The 27,876-nt window shown below is 29.1% G+C and overlaps 2 protein-coding genes and 1 long non-coding RNA gene across 19 annotated transcripts in view; 1 reads left to right on the top strand and 2 right to left on the bottom strand.

Moving 5' to 3' along the window:
* Positions 1–21,113, bottom strand: part of LOC107997218 (anion exchange protein 2) — a 58,736-nt gene extending 37,623 nt beyond the window's left edge. For 2 of the 4 annotated variants that reach the window (XM_062081408.1, XM_017055653.3), the window contains exon 1: positions 19,883–21,113. The gene's annotated coding sequence lies outside the window, so the exon portion shown is untranslated. Of the gene's footprint in view, positions 1–11,941; positions 12,177–19,882 lie in introns of those variants that run through there. The other 2 variants (XM_062081409.1, XM_017055655.3) reach the window with 2 other exon arrangements.
* Positions 1,420–27,853, top strand: LOC107997220 (uncharacterized). Its single transcript, XR_001765955.3, has 4 exons — positions 1,420–1,503; positions 3,370–3,548; positions 6,128–6,608; positions 16,829–27,853. It is a non-coding gene; the product is annotated as an uncharacterized LOC107997220 (long non-coding RNA).
* The window catches only part of LOC108001862 (disco-interacting protein 2), a 53,320-nt gene continuing 46,878 nt past the window's right edge, over positions 21,435–27,876 (bottom strand). For all 14 annotated transcript variants that reach the window (XM_062081398.1, XM_062081399.1, XM_062081400.1 and 11 more), the window contains 2 exons: positions 27,299–27,849; positions 21,435–27,136 (listed from right to left, as the gene is read on the bottom strand). In XM_062081398.1, coding sequence (XP_061937382.1) covers positions 26,884–27,136; positions 27,299–27,849 — 804 coding nt within the window. In that variant the 3' untranslated portion in view covers positions 21,435–26,883. The remainder of the gene's footprint in view (positions 27,137–27,298; positions 27,850–27,876) is intronic.

Raw genomic sequence — 27,876 nt, 5'->3', positions numbered from 1 at the left:
AGAGAACGACTCTTCCCCACCGAGATAAGAAAAATTACGGAATTCGAGAAGAAAAGAGGGGGAAAAAAAAAGGAAAATTCCTCGTAATTCCATCGTGGATTAGTTTACGGTAAATATTTTATAATTGCAAAACGAATAAGATGGTGAAAGATTCTTCTTTAAACTGGACGTGTAAGCAACGTAATCCGATCCGAGGTCAAATATGAGACAATATTAATGCGATAGAAGAAAATATTTTTGTCCAATGAAACTTTTACTTTTAATTTTTATTCGTGAGATTTTTCTAATAAAACGATACACGATATAATTTGAATTATATTTAATTATTTAATGAAAAATTATTAACTAAAATTAAATTATTAACATATTAAATGTACAAATAATTTAAATTATATCATGTTTGGTTTTATTTTAATCAGAGAAATTTCAGAAAATAAGTTTGGTAAAATTTGTGTTTAGATAATATAATAATAAAAAAATTTGACCGTTGCATCAGTCTGTTTCACTAACGCGTTTTTTTCCCGGCAGTTCAAGTTTCTCTTTCTTTCTCACTCGCTGTCCTTTTCTATATTCGACGAAAAATGCGAGCTACGAGGTCGATCCCGAATCTTCTACAGTGTAAACTAAACATTCCTCTATTTAATATATTCGCGTTACGATATTTTGTAAGACAAAAATCAACACGTGTTTTATTTCGTATAATTAATAATCGTGCCATTGATTAATGATTTTAAAATAATGTTTTATTCATTCAAATAAAATAACAAATGATTTTACGTAAAAGATTAATAAGATTATCTATTGATGATCTTATTAAAAGCATTTGATATTTTATTCCTGGAAGATAACATAATAATATTTGATAAAAAGATAATTTCGAAGGCGTGAAGGCGACTCTATTTGTGCATACATCTTTTGTCAAACCATCTGTTGCAGTATTACGAGCAATTGCATTTTCCTTTTCTTATCTACCAGTTTATTGTTCTAATGATAATACGCGATTTTCACTCGAGTGAGGTCGTTCCAACTTCTTGATGATCAAACGCGTTGTTATCGTTTTTTTAATTCTATTATTAACATTATATCGAAACTATGTATGCGCTCGAAGGTCACCATGCGCGTTTTCTATTCTATTGCAACGTTCTTCATATGCAAAAAAAAAATTATCTTCTAATTCATTTTGAAATATAAATACAATCCTCTCGAGATAAATGGAAAAAAAAAATTCATTCTTGATGTTAGGGGAAGATCTCTAGGGATATCTAATAATCAATTAATTATATAATGGCACACCACAATGCTCGATTGTTAATTGAATTGTGACACTACTTCGTAAAATAATACTAATGAAAAGATAAAAATTTTTTATTGTTTATTTATTAATGAAAATCTTATATAAGAACCGGCAGTTCTTATGAAATTCAGAATCGTGATTCCGCTTTCGTATATCTTCGGTCAGTTTCTTATTTTCCCTCGGTGTCCATCATCGATGTATTAAGTCAGGTATAACCTTCTATTTTAAAGAGAGATGTAATTCGCACGGAAAACTTGATATGCAAACGAATTCGAGCCTCGAGTCAATAATAAATTACGAGGAGGTATCGTGTAGGAAATATTAAAGAAAGGAAGCTTGTTAAACCTCGTTTACTCGTCTTCGAAATACATCGAACACCACGTAATAATATTGTTTATCTTCCCTTCCAGCTCTCTTGCCAATATAAAGGACAAACCAAACTTTCTCTGACCTTCTGCAATTCTTATGTAATACGTTTAACGATATTCATTCCTTGAACTTCGATTCGTATTTTAATCAGTTCTCGACGTTGAATTAATTCCGCATAATGCAGTATTTATGATTTAATATATAATGCAATAATATATTTTTCAATTGGCTCATATAATGGTTCTCAACTTTTGATTGAATTCATCATTGAAACTTAAAATTCAAAAAACTTAATAGTAACAGAAAGAAAGGTTAAGGTTAGAATTATGATTATTACCGATAGAGATCGGTAATATCGAGATGCATAATACAGTATTTATGATTTAATATATATAATGCAATGATATATTTTTCAATTGGCTCATATAATGGTTCTCAACTTTTGATTGAATTCATCATTGAAACTTAAAATTCAAACAAGCTAATAATACAGCAGAAAGAAAGGTTAAGGTTAGAATTGTGATTATCGATAGAGATCGGTAATATCGTTGAGATGAAAATAATTTGAATTCCAATCCTTTCTTATTCAAAGTTATCATCTCTGATAATAATATTTAAGGATATAGTAGAATTTTCGATATATTCAAAATGTTCAAAATAAAATGTTATCAATATATCGAAAAAGACAGGAATAAGAAGTGATTGAAATAACGCAATTTTTAAAAAAAACTTATTTTCTTATAGAAACATTTTTCATTGTTCTATGTAAGCTTCGTATTATTAATTTCACGTTATTTGAATATTTTAAACCGTGGTAGACCGTAAAACGAGAGAAGGTGCACGAAACATGTCTATGACTATCAGTATATAATACGGATTTACTTATTCATCGAACATTACTGGGTCATATTCATTCGTGTATTGAATCATTTAAGAATTAGTATGTTGTCCTTCTATTTTCCTTTCTCCAAATTAAATTCACGTTTGCTTTTAATTCTTTTTCCTTTTAGATGATACTAAAGTTTCTTTTCGAACAATATTTTATGTAGATAGTAGTAGTATAAAAATATTGTAGAGGGCGTTAACGTATTCATAACTCGATTATTCGTTAACGACAAATATCGATAATAAATGATTAAAATTTCTATTTCTTCTTATTCAAAATTATTATTAGAGATGTTATTAAATATCGTTAACATACATGGAATAGAAATAAATGAAATATAATTTGTAATAGTACAAGTAACATTTTTGCTTGATAACAACTTTAAATATAAAAAAAAACTGTCAATAAGATAATCGATATGTTAAAAACTTTACTTTGAAAGATCGATTCTAGGGGTCAAAACACAAAAGTTGGTCGTTTGAGGCTTATTTTATTAAATTACAAACTGTTTAAGTTCACGTTAGATAAAATGAGAGAGAAATGGGGTAAAGTGAAGACACGAAACAGAGTTATTTTATAAGAGCTGTTAATTCAACGAACAAGCATCAACAGACATTTTCGTACATCACCTTTTGTATTTGTTTCGACGTTTAGAATCGATCGATCCTCCAAAGAATGCCCCGTATATTTACATATTGACACTTCGTGTAATAATTCTTTTCTCAACACTTGTCGCAGTTATCTTTTACCCGGATTTATTTTTAATACAAACTTCTAATTGCATTATTCTAATTCTGACACGGAATCTTTTCATTATCAGGAGGAACAAATAATTTCGGCAAATACGTATGTGATTCATCGTGTCGTCGCCAGAGAATTCAAGTTTAACACACCCACACGATTCACCGTTGCGCTATTGATTCACTTGATCTGGTAGTTTGCTCTCCAAACAGAGCAAGACAAATATCTCGACACGCGTTGTTACATATTTGTTACATAGTAAGTAAGACTTTTTCTCTTAGTTTTGAATTGGAAAAATTGACGGAGCGTTCGAAACTTTGAACATTTTGAGATGCAAATTTTTTTTGCTATTTTTATGATTTCAAACTTTGGAAATCAATTTTTATATAATTTCCGGAAATTTGAAACTTTCGTTTTTATTTTCGTGGTTCAAAAATTCTGATGAAACTTGGGAAAACTCGAATTCACCATAAATTTTTCGCTATTTTTGGATTTAAAAATTCTCAAAATCTAAATAAAAAATAAATCAACAATTTAATATTTGACCAACTTTAACAATATTCTAACTCAGTTTGAATTTAGAGTATGTTCATTTTAAGTATAATTTCACCAATCCATTACGGTTTATACAATTATAAATCTAATTTTGATTTTGAAAAAGTCTAGAAATCGAATTTATACATTTCTAGAAATAATGTAAATATTAGATGTACGAATTAATTCGTTAAATCAAATTCTGATTTAAATATTTGACGAGGCATGAAAAGAATATATTATAAATTGCTTCAGTTTGATCGGATTATCAATGCAGATCGTTATCAGCACGAACTGATTTGCATATGTGATATAATTCAGGAATGTGACAAGTCTTCCAGACATCAAAATTTGCAAAAGAGACAAATAAAGATGACTTGTTTAGTTAACTTACTCCGCTAACGTGACTTTATTTGACTATCATTTATTCAAATCGTTTAATATCACTCGACAAATACACATTTTCAAATATTGAAAGAGGTGAAAAAAAATAAGAATGACTTCGTTACATCAAAATCGTCAATTTATTTTTATCACAAAAATTTGATTTTTAAGATTTATTAAAAAAAATTAAAAGTTATCTTTTCGTAAATAAATTGTAAATTTAACTCGAAAAGACATCAAAATAATATCGATGCAGATCAGTAAATAATTAAAAATTTTCTAGTGTATATAATAATTTCTTTCGATATAAATATTTTCCGTTCATAAAAATAATGGAATTTAAACTTTTAAAATGATTTCGGCAGAGAAGAAATTCTGTTCTTATGTTTATGGAAAATTTTTACGTGACTCAGACGAATATGGACAAACCCGTTTCTTCGTCGTGAAAAAAAGGATGGGAAACACGAACCGTAAAGGAGGGAAGAAAGAGAGATGAGGGGGAAGAGAGAGAGAAAGAGAGAGAGAATGAAAATGTCGCCCGAAGCGGTGTAGCACGTGTGTAGCAAAAGAAAGGACATGTATGTTTGCACGAGACACAGATATTGAAGATTTATAAAATCAGGTCGAAAACCTCGAGTCTCCCTGATTGCATAACCTTGTGCCACAAAAGACACGCTAGAGGAGAAACCGACGTGCTCCTTTCTCTCTGACTGGCTCGAATCGTTTTGTTTCGAGGATTTATCCGTGCAATATACAATAATAACCTTAAAGATCGTAATGCCTAAATACGATTACAATTATCCAGCATGATCACCGCATTCGATATAATCTCGCAATCGACGCAACCTAATCTAAATCTAATCTAACGAAAACAAGGAATATTGTAATAAAAATAAGTAAAAAGCTATATCAAATTGAACAGGCAAAACTGTATAAATTGAATTTTTTTTAATAATAGATGTAAATATTTCAGACGAGTATCTAGAAATCATTCAATTTTATGTTATTATTATTATCTCAATTTTATGGAAAGAATTTCACCAATCTATATATTGTATTATTTTTAAGAAGATAAGATGAAAATTATAGAAATATAATAATTCAATATAATATAATAATTAAATATAATAATATAATATAATAATAATTACATTGCCTCGTCTCGGTTATTACTGATACATTATTTCTCTCGCTTGTTCTCGCTATATCTGTTGTCTTTCTTCGTCAAGGAGCTCGATGTTTAAGCTCCAATGTTTTCCTAGAAAAAACCGGCACCTGCTCCGTGAGAATACGCGTTCTCGAATTACCGTGAAAAATCAAGCTTCGAACCTTTTCGTAAAAGTTAATTATGAACCTCTAATTTACGAGAATTTCATTTTAATTTCGAGTCTATTAGGCTTTCCTATTAACTCAACCTAAATAAGAAATATCTTTATATTCTATAATAAACAACTTAGGACAATTTGAATGTCATATCTATTGTTTCGATCCTTAAAATCATTGAGAAATCTACGTAAAAGAATTTAAAATTTTTTTTAAGTCTTATTCTCTTAGAGGTTGCTGCTATCGTTTCTTTAATCAATATTTTTAGCACTTTTTTTATTTTAATATAACTACATTTACATATTCTGTGTAGAGGACTATCATAGACGGTCCTCTCGTTAATTAATTCAACGGCTATCGCACGAGAATAAAATCGTATTAATTTAAAATTTCTTTTTTTTTTAAATCTCTTTTTTTTAAATACACAGAGGACGCTCTATTTATTTGAATATATACAGAAGCAAATTATACCTCAAAAGAAAAAACATTGACTTTATTTAACACGAAATCGAAATCTTACAAGTCAAAATTTATCATTTATTTAAAAAAAAACATTTGATTACAGATAAATTAATATCTTTATTATCTTTTATCAGGAAAATCCGTGCAACTTTCCATGAAGCAAGAATTAAACAAATAGAAGGGGTAATCAAGCTGAAATTTTCATCGCAGTAGAGAATTGGTTCGGATGAATTAACAACATAACACGGATCTTAATTGGCTCAATTAACGAAGTTGTATGGGCGTGATCAACGCCGTTATTAAACCGAATGAACGCGAATATTAGCCGCGACGAGAAATTCCGTCACGTGGTTCTCCATTCTTTCGTGCTTTCCACCCTCAATTGTCGCAGCCAGCCGCATGGTTTTCGACTCGTGACTCGTCACCGATGCTATTTAATCCTCCGTCACATGAGAACGTGTCATCACATGATCGAGAGCAGGCGTATGTGACGCGTCCACGCAATTAATTTCGAAAACTATCCGGTTTAAGGGAGTATTTTTATTATTATTTTTATGGTGAAAGGGGGGGAAAAAAAATCGTTCTTCAAGAATTGTTTGGAGGAAAAATACAAAGGTAATTTAATTTCATCAATATTTATGCGTGTTTTTTAAATTATTTTTTCTTTTTTTCCCTAGACAATATCTCTAAATATCGATGTTAAAGTATTAAATTGACGATGGAATTAACATTTCACCTTCGTTTAATCTGAAATAAAATTGTTAATTAAATTTTTATTCGATGAAAGTATGATAAAATTCAATATTACAATAAACTTTTTAATGACGAAGACTTTTAAAATGAAATGGCTATTAAAAGATAGAATGTCGAAATTTTAGGATAAGCGTGAACAATTTTTGTTAATTAAGAAATTTAAAAAAAACTTGCACATTTCACTAAATTTGATATTAAAATTAATTGAAAGTCGTTTCTTAATTAACAAAACTTTGATTTTTTTAAAAACTTTCATTGTAAAAAAATTTATTCTAATACCACATCTCTTCATATTATTATTAAACGAAAATTTACTTGAAATTTTTATTTTGGATCGCGTAAAGGTGAAGCATTAATTTTATCATTAATTTTAATGCCATCTCTCGCGAGTAGATTCTAACAATAACGATAAAAAAAAAATTAGAATAATTAATATTGAAATCTGGATAAATCTTTAAAAATATAGAGACGTTGCATAGCGTTGCAAACAAAATGCAACGATCATTTATTGCATGTTTATTCGTCTAAAAATGTTCTCTGATCAGACCGTAACAGCACGTCTTACCGATCAACGATAATAGAACAAACTGAAGAAAAAATTTTCTAAATAATTTAAAACTTGAAATAAATAAAATTATAAATATACGATGCAAATCGTATCGTAGATTTTTATCTTTTATCGTATAAAATATAAAATTCTTCACTTTATATTAATGAAAGCAAAATTTGAGACAACACATTTTTTTGAACATTATTCCATAAAGAGAGATGAAAGATAACAATTTTGAGTCTATAATAAAAAATATAAATTATATAAATTAATAAAAAAAAATTATTATATAACGTAATTTTTTTTACCTTTATTCATTGATTATTAGAAAATGCAAAAAAAAGTTTAAAAAAAAATAATACTTTAAAATAAAACTTATTTATTTATAATCTAATTGATCCATTAATTAACAAGGCACTAAATTACTTAATAATTCTTATTTATCTGATAAAAATTTTATTTTCAATTCTCTATAAAATTTTTTAAGACCAATTAATTTTGTCATTATGATTTATATGTATACATATATACATATTATCAATCGCGAATATTTGTGCATACGATAAACTTTTGACTTTGCGAAAGATTTATGAGTTTATGTTTAATAATAGGTTAACATAATTTCAGCCAACTTAATTTACATAAACAATAAACCAAGTATGTCATCAAATATAAATATTTATATCAAGGACAAACATCATCTTTCGTAATAATAATGTCATGAACAATGTGATATTTCTGAAAATTAGATCACTCCAGACGGCGTGCGCCCTATGCAAATGATAGACGCTTTTGTGTCTTCGATATATACGTCCTTGGCGACGTCGTAGCAGCTCCGTGTATAGCGTGTATGCACGTGTGCTGGCGCTTCGAAGGGATCATAGCGACGCGAGGCGAAGCAACGTTCGGTATCGCGCTTGTATTTTAGTCTCAACAATTCTCTCTATATATATATACATTTCCAGGTCGCGCGACATACAACTGGCCAGAGAATCGAATTATTCTACAATAAAATTTTCATTTCTAGAACTTGACATTCATATAATTTTTTTTTATCGTTCAAATAACCTTCAATTTTTTTTTTAATTATATAGTTACATATATAGATATAAAGTTTTAATATATCATTACACGGATATACATATATGTACAACTTTCTCGTCAAATGTCGCGCATTCCAATTCTCACAATGCTGTCGCAAAGTGTTAGTTATCGGAGAAAAACTTTACATTCATCGTTCTCACGATTAACTTTTTATTCGTTTATATCACGAAAAAAATTGTTCTTTGATGGAAATGAAGAAATTCGACTACGATCGATCTATCAACCGATTTATATATAATTATATATATTTCTATAATTTCTAGACATGCGTGTATGCGAGATTAAGGAGTTCGGGATAGGTCGAAAAAGTTCGGCCAAGATCGGGCGAAATCTCTTGTACCGCCGATCATATCCGAATTTTACCGATCCATTCCGAAGTTTGATTTTCGAGACTCGGGCAAAATTAAATACTTGTAATAATTTCGTTTTCTCTTCCGAGAAAGAAATATCAAGAAAAAAAAAACGAATCTACACAAAAGGAAAAAAGAAAGCAACGGGGATATAATAAATATGTTAAGGAGAGGCTAGGTCAGGGCTAATCATTGATTGTGTGCACGTTGACGTCTGCGAACCAAACAATGCTAAGGGCGTCGACAATGCTAAGGCTAACATCGATCCAATATTGTGCAAACACCTTTATTCCCACCTGTCGCTGCTAGATCATTCACGCGTTTCTATTCTCTTCATCTTGGAATAACTTCCCTACTATGTTTTTTTTTTATTAATATTTAAAAATAATATATATATATATTGTTTTGATTTAAAATATTCTTTATTTACGTTCGAAATTTTTTAAAATTCAAAAAGAATTTCAAAACCGCGACTAGCTTCGTCGAAGCGATGCACTGATACTGGTCCACTCTACACTGTTAACTACGCTGTCTATTTAAGATAATATTGCCCTCGTCTTATGGATCACTGATTATTTACCTTTTTAATTGATCAGCTGATCAGTCGCATGACATTCTACATGAGAGTGTCATCTAACTTGGAACGTTGAATGTAACGTTCATAAAATGTCAGGAGGTTCTTTCTTGAAGAGGTTTATGATTAAATTTTTGAACTATGAAATATGAATAATGTTTCATGTTCTTCTGTTTCCGACAGTAAAGGTAATTAAATTAAACAAATACAATGAAAAGATATAAAACAAAATACAATTTCTGGCTTAACGTAATCCGTAAATATTTCTATGAAAAGAACGCAATGTTGAAAGAACGCATGCGCCAAGTGTTTCGACGAAACATCCATCATGCGCGTAATTTTTAACTCGGTAGAAGCTTGCTTTCAATCATCGACCCACCTGACGTAACCGATTTAAGTACTTAAGCCAAACGACTGCAAGCTTTTTTTTTCACCTTGCAGCTATATCGTGATAAACCATTCAATTATCATCCATTCCTATTTCTTTTTCAATCTAACCGCAATATTTACCGAAAATTATTCCAATCAAGCGATAAATCTTAATAAACAATCATTATTGATAATCTTCCATTTCCATTTTCCCCAATAGATCTAACTACAGACACTTGTGAGTTATTTCAATTTTATTCACAGAAAATCACTCGCCAGACGAACCATAGAACTCGTATCGTTCAGAGCGATAAATCTTCATTATTAATAAAGAGCATTATTGGAAATCGCTTCGTATCAATCAGATCCCAACGATTGCATAATAAGTGCGAGATTTATTTGCATTTTTCAACGACTGTGAAAAGTCCGCCGACCTCAACCAGTTTAATAAATCGCTCGAGATTCGCTTCGAAAATTTATACTGACAATAAGTGCGTTTCGCAACATGGAAAGCTCTTTCATACATTTCAAACGAGAAATACCGGACTGATATCGATCGGTGTGTTAGGCCTATCGTGACACGAGTAAATTTGCGTAAGCTCTTGGACCCTGTTTCCTAAAAATGTATGCGTGATTGTAATTGCGCGGTTATCTAGTTTATTGACCCTAAACTCTGCACCCTTTCTTATCTTTGCTCCGCGATTAGATCACACGGATGTTTCGTCCGGGGGAAGCATCGAACAATTTTTATCCAACTTTTTTATTCTTATGTAAATTGAATTTTTCAATCCTCCGAACTCGCGATTCGTCGTGTAATCAAGTAAAAAAACGCATCTGGTCTATAGATTATAAGTTTAAAAAATTTGTAAAATTTGTCGAATGATCAATTATTGAACGCTCGGTATTATAGGATTGTAAATTTAAACCACTGTTAGAGTCGAAAAAAATTTTTATAATTTTTATCCTCTCCATTTGTGATCCGTGAAACTTGTTGAACGATTAATCGTGAAACATCCATATTTATTATACAGTATACGTGTATATACTATATAAATAGTAAGAAATAAATTTCAATTAAGTTTAAATTTAACTCGAAAGAATTTAGAAAATTTTCCATAATTTTATTCGCCGTATTTGCAATTTGTCGAGCGACTAACTGTTGCCAGAATGGAAAAAAATTTCGACCATGCTCGATGGATTTGTACTTCCCGTCGAACGAGTTCAAATTCCCTGTAATTTCGATCATAAACATAATCGTAAAAACGTAATTACAAATTATTAATATCGTTTGTATTATCGATGCCCGTGTGGCAATAAAATAAAACGTTCTGAACAAATCGAATATTGCGAAAAGTAATAAGAATCACCTTACATACCTGTAATAATACCTTTTATCGATCGAAAATTCGAATTGCAAACACGCTGCATCGGTAACGGTCGAATAACTGCCACGTTAATCTCGCGTAACATTCACCTCGCTTTTGAATCGAAAAAGATTCGCCCGATGATTTCAAATTTTTACATTTCACTTTTAACGGAAATTTAAATTGTCGAAAATAATTTTCCTGCTTCGTTTCCGTCTCGTTTCGTTTCGTTTCAATTGAGAACTTTACGATTTGTTTGTTTTCAAAACAAACAGTTTATCCTGTATGTTATTTTGACTTTTTAATATAAGTCCATTTGATGGATTAATTGCACAAAATAAATTCGTGGAATATATAGAAATACACCGTAAGAATTTACAAAAGATTCGTGATCGCAAATCTAATTATAATTTAATTAATCGAATTATTTAATTTCCGTTATATCGTGCGCTTCTTTTATAATACGTTTTTATTCAAACTCTTATTAATATTCTGACACCTTATTGTATTCGTATCTTTGTAACTTATCACTCTTATAACTTCCTCCCTTTTCATCATCATCATCGTTAATATTATTTTCACAAGTTAATAAAAAAAAATAATATCGAAAGTGATATATGGATTGATAAAAAAACAAATTTTAAGAATTCCTCTTAAATTCAATTAATTTCAAGGTTACTCAATCACGTCGATCTATCGTAATCCGATCTTACAATTAATTTTAATCCGAATCCTTTCTCTGCCAGAATATTCTCTTCGGAATATAAACATTTTAAACAAACGTCAAATTCATGAAATCGAGAGATATCCATAACGAATGATAGTCGAGTGAAATTGTAGCTAGATTCCCAGTATAGCTCGAGGCTGATCCCTTAGCTACATACCTGGGGAAACACGGCACTTTGGGTTGCGTTTCTCTTCTATTTTCTCGATAGTTCGATGTCTAGGCTTGCGCAGTAGGAACGCCGGTATGGAACAAGCGATCCATCGGACTCCAATGCGCGGACTTCTTCGCAAATCAACTTGACGACTACACGGCCGACTGACACGAATGACACGACGAGAACATCGACGACAACCACGACGAAACGTACGGCTGAATCGCGGGCACAGAACACCACTGTTTTCCCCTTCCCCCAATAGTACTCCGCCAGACACTCGGCCCATTCTACTTCATCGGTGAATCGACTACCTGTGACCAGTCTGCCGATTACCACCGGCTCGTGCAACGATCGAATATCGTTCTACAGCTTTGTGCTTATGCACCAGCCATGCAGTGACGCTCACCTTTCGCCAGTGGTTCTTAATATGTTTATTACTACCATTTAAGAAGAAATTCAGCTATAATCGAATATAATACGACGTTGTATTCGAAATATAATTGCAAACTATTCGTTGCGAAAATTCAAATAAAAAATAACCTCTTCGCGATTTGTTTTACACACATGTATATAGAAGATCATTGCGGCAAAAATATATCGATGATATTAAATATCATTTTTCGAATACAATGATCAGTAATTTAGCAATTCTCAAAACGACACTTATATGCAGTCGATTACTGTTAGACGATTTACTGTTCGAGAATTAACTGATATCGTACAATCGGTTTTATCATTACGTTTGAAATGTTCTTGTTTAAAGATTGTGTAAAGGAACTTGTCAATATCGGGAAAGAAAAGAAGCTTATAAAATAGAATACGTAAGATTGTTTATATCAGGGTATTAATTTTAATCGCATTTGAGTTTCGCGCAGGAAAGGAATCAATCAATGTCGTAATGATCACGGAGGTTTATTATTTTAGTACTCGGTAATAATAATAATGGTAAGAAAAATATTATCGCAAGCTACGTTTGGATACGTATAAAATTGTTTTCCATAAGTTTACTCTTTACGACGCTATAGCAAAATCGACTCTGCGCTAGGAAAATGGCGAATGAAAGGTCATTGAAAGGGACGTGCAATTTTAACGGACTCTAAGCATATTCTGATGCGAGCGTGATAAATAGATTCGTTCCTTTCTCGTCTACGTACATAATATTTCGCAACGTTCTGTTATTCATCTCGAGAGTGTTTCCTCCATAGAATTTAGAAATGAAAAGATTTATGTAAATAATTGATCCGTTACTTTTGTGAAAGAATCGTCTCGTTTCCGTCCATGGTAATTTTAATAGTTATATAAAATATAAAATAGTTCGTTGACAAAAGTTCGACAATATTCAATTGGAATAGTTTTCATAAAATGATTTTCATAAAATTGATTTTCTAAATACATAACCATCCATTTTACCTTTTATTTTTTGGCAACAATGTAACCTAACCTTGAATATTTCTTGCCAAGTTTTAACCAAGATTCTCGCAGGATAAACGGTGAACTGGTAGAATGGAAATATACAAGAAATATGAGAGAACTAAAGAAATATCGATAAACACAAAACCACTAAATCTCCTCAATCTAGACTTTTAACGGTTTTTCAAACTAAACATTGGAATCGATTGTACATATAAATTTATAACAGTTATTTTTTAATTTTTTCCATTTTATAGCACACGTAATATGGTGTATATACTAAATTCCACAGTTACAAAATATATTAAATATAATTAGAAGTTAGACGGATATTTTAAATATGAGAGAAACTGAGATCTAATTCTTTCAGATTTTTGGCCCGCAAACTCTATGTTCGCTATTTTTTTCCACATTTCATTCCTGAGAGCCATTCTAACCTAAAATTTGTATTCGAATGTTTTACTGATCTAAGAAATTTTCTCATCAAAAATTTTTTTTTTCTTTCAAAGTGGTAATAATTATTTTTGCATTTATTTTTACATGATATTTAATTTGGTATATTTATTTTTAATTATTGCTACCACGTCAATTTATATTGAATAATCCTTAATCTTTGCTTTATAATATTTTTTAATACAATTAAATATTCTTATAATTCGAATAGAAATTTTTACTTTTTTGATGTTTTTTGATATTATACAACGTGATATCAATTTAAAATTCCAAATTTATATTGAGGATTAATCGCTATTTTATACTACTTTACTTTTTTACCTAAATTATATTTTGTTATAATTTTTTTTTTATTTAACAATTGTTTTTTGTGCACCAACAATCTATAAAGATAAAATGAAAAATAATTCTAATCAATTGTGTTGTCAATGAAGTTACTTGAAAACTTTTGTTTTACGTTCCATTATTTCAAAAATAGTTAATAGCCTGAGTTTAATAAATGTCTTCATTGACCTAAAAAAATTGCAATCGTTTGAAGTGGCATAATGAAATCTAATGTTTCATAATTTTTGACGGAAGAACAACAAGTATATTTTTCTCGCGATAATGTATGCTTAGATAATTCAATGAAAAACCATATTTAAATTTGCAAGCGAAATTTATGCGTACAGATGCAGGAAGACACATTATTAAGCTTTATTAATACATCTTGCGTGATAAGCATTCGTATCTAATTTATATTCTACATATATATATAGTCAATAGAAATGTTGAATTAAAATTTAAAGAATTTGTTAACACATGTCAAATTTCATTTAAAATTTTTTTTTTATCAATTAAGATTATAACGATATCATAAAATTTTAGAAATTTGAATTATTTATATTAATTAATATTACATTGAAAGTATATTTTGTTAAATCGTGAAATTATATTACCATTACTCGAACTTTGTTTAAATAAATAAATAAAAATATTTTTTTTTTGGTCGCCAATAAATTAGTACGGGAAATAATTCTAACACAAATTTATATACGCTTTTATTGCATGATAGTGAATGAATCAATATGTAATTGGTAAAACGGTAATTAAAAACTGGAAAGAATCGATATCGATCGATCAATATATCGAAGCTAAGATTATCGCGAGCAAGTAAGCGTGACAACTTTTCCCTCTATTATTATGAAAATTATACAAACCTTGTGTATTATCATAATAGCAGTACATAATATCTACGGTTCAATAAATCCGCCTTGCTATCAAATTGATAAGCACTCTCATTAAACACAAGAAAACTCCTCCTATAATAACACGATAAATCAAATTCACGCGCGATAAAACTTTCATCCCTTTAGAATCAATGTTGCTACTTTGAAAAAAATCGATAACATATTAATTTTTATACCATACGTTGAAAAATATAATTAATTTAAAATTTATGTATTCTAATATTTTTAAATATTAATAAAAGTTTATCATTGTTTTTCTAATCTTAGATGAACTTCGAGCTTTCAAATTAATCAAATAGTATTCAAAAAGTATTACCCATTTTAAATCATTAACTTAAACTCTAAATCGAAGAATCATATTCCGCACAATATAGGAGTATCGAGATCTCGCCCGATCTTACCCGAATTTTACCGATCCGTCCCGAATGTTCAGAGAGACGATTAAGAGTTGCACGTACTTACTTATCTCTAGTATTTAATATGCATTATTGTGTACAATTTAATTATAATTTAATTGTATTCAAGCACATATAAGAAAGAACGTTATATAATATAGAGAATCATCACAAGAACACTCCTAGAAATTGTTAAACGAATTCCAAATGTTAATCGCGATGATTCATCTTGGGACGAAATGTCGCGTGTTAACCGGCTCGATTAAGCTCATTGAAAGCGAGACCGTAACTCGTGACTACAACAGACTACGCAAACATATAAAACTCGAATCAAATAAATTGTTGTCGATAATCACTCCCTTCGCGTGAACGTTTGCTTGGCTCGTGCTTGACCCGACAAATTGTCAAGAATCGTCGCACCGGTTTTAACCGATTGTACAGACTACTTAAGTACACATTGCGGGATAGCTTACGGTATACAATATGTGTACTATATATACAAGTCAAAACTCGAAATCTATCCTTCTCGTGTTACTTGTTGCTTGATGTCTCAAACACAAATATTTCTACATATAATCAATTGTTTCTTTTTTTTTTATTTTATAGAATAATAGTGTATACTTTTGCGTAAAAATTCGCTAAAATAAAAACATAAAATTCAGAAAGCAAATATTTCTAATCGGTCATTTTATGACGCGAAAAATTTATTACCGAATATTACGATAAATTAAACGCGCGCAATGAGATTAAACGCGCAAACAGATCGAGATTTCGTTGAAATAATACTTTTATCAATAAAGCATAATAATTAATAAAGCATATAATTATTGATGATTTCAAAAACGCGTTTTTAAAAATTCCATCATACTATCATGAAAAAAGATTAATCGCTAATAAAAATTTATTCAAATCGAAATATTAATTGATATAATTTAAAAAAAAGTAAAATTTTCGATAGAAAAAAAAATTGAAATCATTTAAAAATTTATCGATTTCGAAATATTTCATTTCTTCAATGAATTTCGTTGGAAAACTCGGATAGTAATTCAGTTGTAAATCAATCATCAGTTCCATGTCTGCACAGACGTTTATATTATGACCACAAATTCGACTTCGTTTCCAATGAATAAATATACGGATGTATGTCAAAGATTTGGGCCAACAAAAATCATAATAGACTGTCATGTACGACGTTGTCATGTACATGTTCGAAATAACTTACATAATATAATATCAAACTTTAGCATTCTCCAATATGTTATTTTTATCAACAGAGATTTTACGAAATATTCTTAGAAAGCTCCAATGATTATTTATTGTTTCCACATAGGCATGTTCTATCGCAAATTTTTTTTTTTAAACGCATTCCTTAGTAATTACGTAATTTTTTTTTTTTTTTCTAGCTATTAAAATCTCGGCTTATTGTCAAGAGCGGTTAGACAACGCAATAGAAGGAAGTGGAGGCAAACCTCTCGCAAATTGTCTACGAGAACATAACCTAATAGTCTCGGTGAGCCACGTGTACAATATTGTTTATACTCGTTCGGCGGATGTACCTATTCACCGAAGTGACTTCTTGATTTTTGTATAAACAAGAACCGAAATGTCTGTATGCTTAAGTGTCAAGCGAATGATTTGCTTCGTCTTTCGTCTTTTTTTTTTATTCACTTAACATGCTAGTTTTTTTTTCCTTTTTTTTTAATATTACTTTTGTTTCGTTTAGGAATTTCGTTTAGAAAAAATATCGTTTACGAATTTTTTTTCTTCCAAGGCCATTGGCCACGTGGCCAATTTTTTCGAACAAGCATCTATCTAAATCTGCCTTTAACGTGCGTTCCGGGAATACCGAATGATTTGTCGCAATCGTTTCTTCACGCGTACCGAATATATACGTACAAGCGTATTATTTATTATTTCCCATTGCCTATCCATTTAAAATGGAAAGGGTATTATGACGAAGCAAAATATATATATAGGTAATGCAACATTGCCAGTTACCGATAGTTTTCGATGTTCATCACGTATCAGAGTATAAAGAATGCAGTCTTAAGAATGTTATTAGAAGAGTTTAAATCATGTTTTAATGGAGTTAATAAAATGGATAGTAATATAAAAATATTCGAACATTTATTATATATAGAAAATACTTTTGAATGTAAAATATGACAAATATCAAGTAGATATGATTATCAAAAATTTACGATATATAAATTTTTTTTAAATTTGATAATTATTTGAAAAATTGAAAAATATATATTTTCGTTATAAAATGTTTATTACAAACATAAGCTTCAAGATTATAATTAATTTTAAAGATAAATTTTAAATAATTAATAATAATTTTTATTAATCCTTGAATGGCTGAACATTGTTATAACTTTACTATTATAAATAATTTTTCTAACAAAATATATATTAACAAAATTTACATTAGAAAATATTTCAAGAAAAAAAAAATAATTTAAAAGAAATGAAAATAAATTAAAATATAATTATTTATTTTCTACCTAAAGTTAAATAAAAATTACGCGTTTAAATACTTTTATAAACTTTTATACATTTTATTTCAAGTATTTTTACAATTTATAATTTTAATGTATTTATTATGTATCTATAACGTATCTGTACTAATAATATTTAAAAAATGTATATATAATGTAAATAAAGTTTATTTTATATTTATAAAATTTTTTTGTAGATAATATATCAAATATTTTTGTGGGTCATTGTACATATTATGCAATCAATCATTATATGATGATTAATATTTTAAAATATTTTAAATATCTTCATCTTGATTTATGAAATTTAAATTTTTAATTCCAATTGTATATAAATATCTAAAATAATTTATTTAAAGAAATTTATATGAAAGTTAATCATTAACTATAGCTATTAAATTATTCTATTATTAATGATATTTTATGAAAAAACTCGACAATTTATAAATATTTATATTATAATTGCTTAATTGCTAATCATAAATTTGTTTATCTTCAAGAAATATACATCAATTCACAGATCTATAGAGATCTATAATATATATATATAGAATTATAAAAAGAATTAGCATTTTTAACATAGTATAGATTTTATGAATAAATTCATGATTAAATCACAAAATATTTTTAATATTTTTAATAAATCATTTAATAATTCTTTTATATAGAATTAATGAAAAAGAAGTCATTAATATATATACTTTAACAATAAAATAGATTCAAAAAATTCAAAAAATAAATTCAAAAAATATATTACAAATTAGAAATTTTTTTAAATTATCTTATTCAAATTAATTTAATATATAATTTAGAATTTATAAAACGCGAAAATATTTATTATTGGAATTATTGGAAGAATATCACAATTAATATATACATTAAATTTTTTAAATTTATAATATATAAATTTATATATAACGAAGTATTTCATTATACATAACTATTTCATTATATCATTATCTATATATATATGTATATATATATATTCATATTTAATCAGCATAATTTTTATTGTATAGGTTAACTTAGGTTATATGTAGTTAACTGAATAAAAAAATAATAAGCGAATGCACACATATAATCTATAGAATTCTAAAATTTGAAATGTCAGTCCGTTCAACGGTTTATTCTAAAATATGTAAATCCAGTTCAACTGGCTTTGTCAAGAATACATTAACTCGACCATTCTGCGTATACATTTTAGTTGCACACGTGTGTTACAAACATATATTTCGATGTACTGTACAATGTACGATATAATACTATACGTATTGTACATAATGAACATAGTTTTATTGAAATTAATTTTATGTGTACATACATTTATGTAGAAAAAAAGAAAAATATAACTATAGTTATGTGCACATGTGCATACAATATACTATATGTAACACGGTGTTGAACGTCAGCGCATGTCACGTTTCAAAGTTTGAAAAATAAGCAAAAGATTTCGTTTTTTAATGTAAACTTTTGCAAAGAATATGTTTGTATGTAATATGAATGTTACAACAATAGCTCTTTTCATAAAAAATGATAACAGCGTACTATTTTAATAAGATGTCTGTAACCAATAAAATCGAATATGCGATAATCCAACATCGAAATATTAGTCAGTATGTTATCAATTGTGTTACTAATAATTATAAATTACTGTAATTATGGTAAAACACAATTAAGATAAGAATTATAATACCATTGAGTGATAATTCATAAGTAATTATATTACCGGAAAATTGTCAACAGATCGAGTATCAAATGATAAAAACTAAAATGGCGATTAATTACTGATACATATAATCAAATACGACGAAACAATATATTTTAATAATATATAAAAGTTAAACACAAAGTTATTACTCTCGAAATGTTGATCGAATCTTCTGGATTAAAGAAAACCTTTCACTTGATGAGCATGCAACGATCGATCGGAAAAGAAAAATCGAAATGTTTACATACCCTTGTATGAGATCGATACGCGTCGAGCCGTTCCTAGAGCTAGTGTGGCCGTCTGGCCTCGATCAAAAAAAAAAAGACGGTTTGAATGCTATGTGCCAGTAATTTCTTCGTTACTTCTAACCACTGGAACGTACAGTCATTGTTTTCAAGCGACAACGCGTTGCCAGGGGTCTACTAGAGGCTGTGTGTAACAACTTTTTTTGAACCGGTACACACACGTTTACGAAGCGACGCACGAGAATCGTGTTCGCGAAAGCACCGTCTCTGACAGACTGTTCGGAACTGCTCGGTTCGAGTCTCTCTGGACGTCGTTTACGACTTCCCTGGGGAAACGTTACTCGGTCTTTCTTTAACGCCGGCCGGTGGACGCGAACCAGAAGAGAGACAGAGAGAAAGAAAAGGAAAGAATGAAACGGAATCAAATTTCTACGCCGACCAATCATGGCGCTTCGCTGTTTATCGCGCGAAAACCTCCGAACTGGTGTAGTTTAAAGCCTGTTACGCACTGTCGTTCTCTCAAATTTGTGCCTCTATACACAGGGGTGATTTTTTTTTCCTAATTGTAATTAATTACAGTTATTTTTAATCAAAATCGTTTTTTTAATAGATTTTTTTAATAGCAAGTTAAAAATTTAAATTTTGTATTATAATCATGTATTATATAAGTATTTAAAATTATCTTTAATTTTATTGTTAAATTAGATACAACGGATTTTCATTTAAAATGTGTTTTATTTGTTCTCGTATAGATGGCCGATGTATGTAGTTGATGACCAATCTTTGATTTAACAGACATAATGTATATGTAATTCAATTGCAGTGAAAAATGAACATTTTTAAAAAACAAAATTAATCAATTTTATAACAATATTGAAATTGTTATGAATTAAAGCTCATGATTATTTTATATTTTTATAAATGAAATAAAAATTCATTGATTTCAAAAATATTTGCAAAGGACACATATATTTATATTATAATTATTATTTTACGTGATCTCAAACTACGATTTTACGTAAAAATTATAGCTTTTTTTATGCATGCTGAAATGTATGTTTATATTTACAGATAACAGAACAATCAGTTTATATAGTCATTTACCTTTCGCTTATCAAGATTTAACAGTTATCGTTTAATCAATAAATATTATATAATTATCATATTTTTTAAAGATATAATTTTAAAATATTTCTATAAATAAAAATAAACGTAAAATTAATATGATTATTCCGATAGTTTTTTCTTTAATTACGTATTATTTACGATTTTGCATACAATCAAATAAATTATGCGATATAATTATAAAAAAACATTAATTAATTGACAAAAATAAAGCAATTTTTAAAAAATAAAAATTAATTTTCTTATATATATATATATCTTTTTTCTCTACAAAATTCAGATTTGAACAAAAATAAAATATAAAAACAAAGCTTTTTTTAATTTAAATATTATATTTTTTTGAATTGATTTTATTAATAAATAATACGACACTTTTTTATCGTGTCTTATGTAAAGAAAGGTATAATGGGGAAACGTAAAACAATCTGGCTCGTTGCAAAAAATGTACATTACGTTTATTGATGGTAGCTCGCGAAGCTCCTCGTGAATATCGAGTGATTACAAAGAGGCGCTTGATTTAAAGGGTCGAGTAATTTACGAAGCAACACGTGATACGCTAGTACACGATCGTTCCGTAAGGACTCAAATCATGTCCTTTGTTGCATTTTTTTCATTCCTTTTTTCTTTTTTTTTTTCTTTTTTTTTTTTAACAAGGAAAAAGTCCGCTACGGACTATAGAAATCGCTATGATGTCTATATCGTTTTTCGATATCGCGTTTGTCCTCTTTTCAATTATTATTTCATTCCTCCCTCGTCTCAATCGAAGAGATAAGGAGGAATGAAAAACGGAATAATATTGGATAACGGGAGATGAATACACGAAATATTAATATTTTCATCCGATTGATACAGGCAAAATGCTCTACGGTAAGGACAGCGACCGTTTATATTAGTACTCTGTGTGTGGTAATATTTATATATATATATATATATATAATATATATTTCAACGTACAAACTATATTGTACCTTAATAACCTCTAAACGCATGGGTACAAGGATAATATTTACACAGCCTAGAACCACTTGACACGGTCCAGGATTACGCGATATACCATTTTTCAAAGAGGTCCAAAGATTTGACAATCGGTCTAACCTAACCTCCTTGTTCTAAATTGAACGTGATAATACGCAATCATTTAACGGTGTGACAAGTATTTTTCACGTTCCTATCAACTAGTTATCAACATTTATACATAATACAACCAGGTTCCTCGCACGCACGCACTCTCAGCCCCACTCGTAGGATTGCGTAACGTTTTTTTTCTTTTTTTTCGTTCGATTCTCTCGTAACATAACCCCATTTTAGCGGATGGTCGGTTAATTCGTGTATTATGTAAATATCAAACAAATTATCGCTCAAATCTATCATGATGTATACTCGTCAATGAAAAATACTTTCTTTATAATGAAACATTTTTGTGGAAAAAACTCTCAATCGCTCTCTCTCACTCAGTTATATAGCTCGATAAAAATACCCTGAAGATGTACAGATCGTTAAATAGACGATTACATAACAAATGAATGAACAATCAAGTGAGAAAAATATGATTTCGATTTGTACTTGGAAATGATACGAAGACATTTCGTAAGTAGATAGTATAATCGAAATAGAAAGAGAAAAAAAAATCTTTACTACGTAATACATAAAATAACGGGGTTCTTTTTTTTTTTTTTTTTTTTTTTATAGTCAAATTCGATAAAAATTTCCTGACGCTGCACATTCCTACTGTGATCGGGGTGCACCGCTGTATTTCTAGATCTTTTACGTACAAAGAAGCGTTTTTGCGCGGATTCTCAAATTTATGTGTACATTTTGTATATAATTCAATATCTTGAGAATCTCACTGTTCAGTTATTATTTAAATAAAATAACGGTGAACACTGATGTACGATTATGTAAAGTGACGCGCATCGTTATTCTTATCACGGACGTTTCTTTGTGCGTAAAAGTGCAAAAGGACGCAAGGTGACATGGCACGATACCTTAATCATTAAAAAAAAAAAAAAAACGAAAATGAAAAGAGAAGGAGGAAACGAATCGATAAAACCGTGCTTAACCTTTAAAACTTGAAACGTTTTACATTTTCTTCTCATTGTGAATATCAAATAATTATTGATTCTTTACTGTGTTACTATGAATTATCAAAGTTAGCTAAAAGAAAATTTATAATCAAATACTTTTGTATTAACAAACATTAAAATTGTGTTTGCAAATACGAGTACAGTAAATGTAAGACGTGTCAAAAAAAAGATTTCTAATACGCCTGTTTCTATACCTATTTACATGGCGCCTGTAAATGGACGCCCGGAATCTGGGATAATTGTAATTTGTGAATTACGCACGCTAATGAAGTTATCGTCGATGATCGCAATTGTTCGTCGATAAAGCGTCTTTCAATTATGAGGCTCGTATTTTTATTTAATTAATGACTTCGTATTCACTATAGACACGCTTTGTGCGATTAATTTTTTTATTCAAACGCATTGAGATTTAAAAGATTTTATATCTTAAATAAACTTATAATGATACAATTATTATACAAAAAAATATTATACAAAATATTTATTCATTCTAAAAATAGGCCTTAATTTTAATTTTATTTCATATAAAATTTTATATTTTATTAAAAAAAATTGTTAATAATGCAATTGAAATCTTGAATAAATTGAATATAAATTACATTCTTATAGCGTGAAATAAAAAAAATAAGATTATGATATGTAGAACAATGACGATACGTGTCTACTTTCATACGAAGTTTAATACGAGCCTTTAACGCAAAAAAAATTGACAAATTTGTTTCGTTTTAATCGCAATGTGTTTCTCTCTGCAACAATCAGTGCCCTTGGAACAGTGCACATCTTGTAGTTATATGTGTTATATTAAAATAAGAGTATAAAATTATAAAACTATCAACAAATGTACATATCAATAGAAAAAGTCTCAAAAATAATAAAATTCCAAGAAACGAGGAAGGAAACGATAGGACTTTCGACTTTTAGGTTTGAATTGGAATTCTGATCTTTTTCTCATTTTTAGACAAAATAAAAGAACAGAATTGTAAAAAATTATAGGTAGGCTAATGATAATCTATATATTCTCAATATTTTACTCGTTGTAATCTGAATTCATTCGTTTCCTTTTTCTTAATTTGAGAATCAATAATCTGTTTTAAGAGAGAATACAATATAACTACATACAATACAATGTAATCTGTAAGAGATAAAAAAATTGATTAGCGAAATTATGTTGTATATAATGAAATTTTAGATACGAAAATTAAATGAAAATTTCAGTTAATGAATAAAATAAAACACAAAGATAATTTTCATCGATCAAATTTTGAAGTTAAAATAAGTATTCCAATATTTTGTAAAGTATAACGTAAAAAATAAAATATGATCATCGATTCGATTAATTCTAACCTAAAAGTCGATTATCATCGTAGTATTGTTGATTTACATAGACTTTGAGCTTTAGTCAAATAGACCAGTTTCACAAATAGAATGCATTTGTGCATAAAAGGTAAGAAGAAAAAGAAAGTTAGCGCATATGTAAATTTTTGGCGCGTATATTCACCGATATTTATAGTTCGAGGGTAACTTTTCCATATAGACTAAAGTTTGAAATTGCAGAGTAAGACGCATCGATACTATCTACTTCGATTGTATATTTGCTTGAATGCTTTGTGCTATCGTATTCCTTGCTTTTTATTTTAAATGTTATCCAAAAGACTTTGTTCTAAATAGTTTCACTTTCTATATTATCGTTCGTATAAACGATCTAAAACCCTGAGATGCGAATTCGCCTTACTGTTGTCCTGGTCTCTTTTTTTTATGGAAAAATTGGCCAAGTAATTGGGTTTCCAGATGGTTTTTAAAGTGTACCCTCTCAGCACGTAATAAATCATTTTTTAATTTCACAAAGTTAAAAATATATTATTCTATGTACTTTTTTTTTCAAGATGAAAAAAAAGAAAAATATTTTTATGGACGTTAATATAAAAAAGAAGTACATTGGAATAAATATCATACCGTATTTCAAATTTATTACGTGCTGTAGAATATAATATAAATATTTTAAAACGTATAAAAGTGCGATGTTGTGCGCAACGCAGCTAAATATAATTAAACTTGTTGCTAATTTGAAATCACTCGGTCATATTTTCAAATCGATTCATATGAAATCGTTGTAAGATATCAACAACATAGAAATTTGTTTAAACGAAATGTATAATAATAAAATTAGTTAGTCAGAGCGATAGCGAACTGCATATGCTTTTCCAGCAACAATATATTAGAAAAAATGTTAATAGTTAAAACTTTTTTACTTTAAAACGTTACAATAGTATGATTATGTTAACTAACCATTACTTTACGTAGTAAAAAATTGTTAAGCTACACGACTCTACGATAAAGTGTATCAAATTCATTTACTTTTTCTAATAGACATAGTTATATATACCTGTACGTAGTTTGTTGGAATAATTATTCACATTTTCATAGAGTGTAATTTCTTATGTAATGAAATATACTCGTTAAAGTTTCGTTTCTGTTAAAATAATATTTTCCATTTTTCATCTTGTAAAAAAGCTCACTACCGTTCTGATGTCGTTGATAAATAATGAATGATATTCGTCATTTTAACATTCAGATAATATAATGTATAAAAGCACGATTTTAGCGAAAACAGCTGAATCATGTCCGAGCTGTATACTTGTCCGTGGCAGTCTGAAGTTTTAAGATATTGAAAATTAATTTCATATATACAGCGAATCAAAACAATATTAGCACACATTCTTGTCTTGAAATATTTTTATATATGATACATGATTGCAATGATATATATTAATACAAACGTACATTTAATATTTTTCAATATATGGAACTAAGATATACTTTCAAATCTTTCAATTATATTAAAGAAGATAAAAAAAGAAAAATATTGGCACACTTGTAATTATTCATAATTATTTGTACGTATATTTTGGAAAGATGTCATTACACGCTTTAATATTAAAAGCACGCACACAAAATAACATTTGTTTTATAAAAAAACAATTTAAATAATTATAAATTTTCAGAATTGAAAGTTTTGAATATATACTAATTTTATATATTAAAACGTATTAAAGAATATATTTCGTATTAATGTTACTTTTGTTTGATATTTCAAAGAAAAAAAAAGATGTGCAAATATTTTGTTGATTCACTATACTTTCTTTTCTTTTTTTGTGGCTTTAGAATCGTTAATATTGTGCAATTAAATGTAAATCTCGTTACTCTTTTAAGTCTTTTAATAATGCTTCGAATGTCGTCTCAAGATTATCGTTATTTGAAGCAGAATTCTTCATTGGTGACTTTTTATGAATAAATTGTTTGTCGGAATATATAAAGCGGTTTTTTATATCGTCCCTGTTTCTCAATTATAAAATTATATATCTAATAGTTGTTCATATAATGATTATTTCTAATACAGAAAGTGTGATTGATGATTATTTCTAATACTTTCTGTTACTAATGATAAAGATTGGTGATAACCGAGTGTTGAAAATTTCGAAGTATTACAAACTTTCTTACTCTTCTTTAACGTATTAACGAGATAAAAAATTTAAATATACGCGTTCTTTTTACAAAAGAAGAATATAAATTGTTTAGGGACGACGTTCGCTTTAAAAATACGTTGAGTCCTTGTAATATATTCCAGTTTCTCCATAGGAAAGTCGACTTCCATGAGAAAGAATAAAAATTTGAAATGCAGCTTATGATTTCGAATCGGGAGTACCTACGTGTCGACATGGGAGTAAAAACACGACTGGAAACTACGATACCAGTCTTTTTTCGTTCAGTAGATAATGCATTTTCTGCGTTTTCCGCTCACATATTGTATGCCACGTAGATTGGATCGAGTTGGTCCGCTAGAAAACCATCACGCAAGTGCATTCGTTGCTTCTCACCACGCGAATTTATTGGAACTACTCCAGGATCCACCACGACCACTACACCGACTACCAGATGATGTTCTTCTAGAACAGCGCTGGTAACCAATGCCACGAGATCTAAAGCTTCGCTTTCACTTCCGTCAAGTTCCACCACTACTACTAGGAGGTTGGTCCATGTAAATACGGCACTGTGAATTGTATAAATATTTTGTATTCACAACCAAGAGAAGAATTATGGATTATATTTTGGATTATATTTATAATATTGCTTCTTTCTTATTGTTATTAATAATATTATCGTAATAATTGACTTACAATTTTTGAACACGTTTACATTTACATACACTTACCATTCTGCTATTTTCTTATGACATCTCATCACGCTATTCTCAATGTCTATCGGATGATATCGCATTCCTCTGAGTAGAATGGCCTCATCGAGGGCACCAACTACGAACACAGCATCATGTAATTCAGAATCGCCAGGAACAAGATCCGCTTCGGCAGAAGTATCGCCGGGAATATCACTGATAACCGATTGCTGAACGCTTTCGGTACGTCTTAAGAAACCAAGATAACCAGTTCTGGCGTAAACTTCATTTGTATTCCCAGTTACGAGACGGGCATTGAAGTGGTCAGCGTAATCGCTCTCGTCACCGTATATCGTGAAATAGCCACTGGCATTATGAGCAGATTGCACCCAAATTTCTCCCAAATGAGAATCTCCGCATTGTCCTTTCGTTTCCGGATTGGCAATAATCACCTTCACTCCGGGTAGTAATTTACCTGATTCCATCAGGCATAAAGAATGTGGACTACCTCTTTCAACTAGAGATACTCGGTCATTGCGCAATGCGCGGAGATCAACGTATACTGTAGAAGGTTCTGGACTCGATGCACCCTGTTTCAGTAATATTAATTAATAAAT

The sequence above is a fragment of the Apis cerana genome, linkage group LG11 (genome assembly GCF_029169275.1).
Source record: "Apis cerana isolate GH-2021 linkage group LG11, AcerK_1.0, whole genome shotgun sequence".
Lineage (NCBI taxonomy): Eukaryota > Metazoa > Arthropoda > Insecta > Hymenoptera > Apidae > Apis > Apis cerana.
Note: the sequence above shows the minus strand (reverse complement) of the source record. Positions and strands in the feature narration are given on the sequence as shown.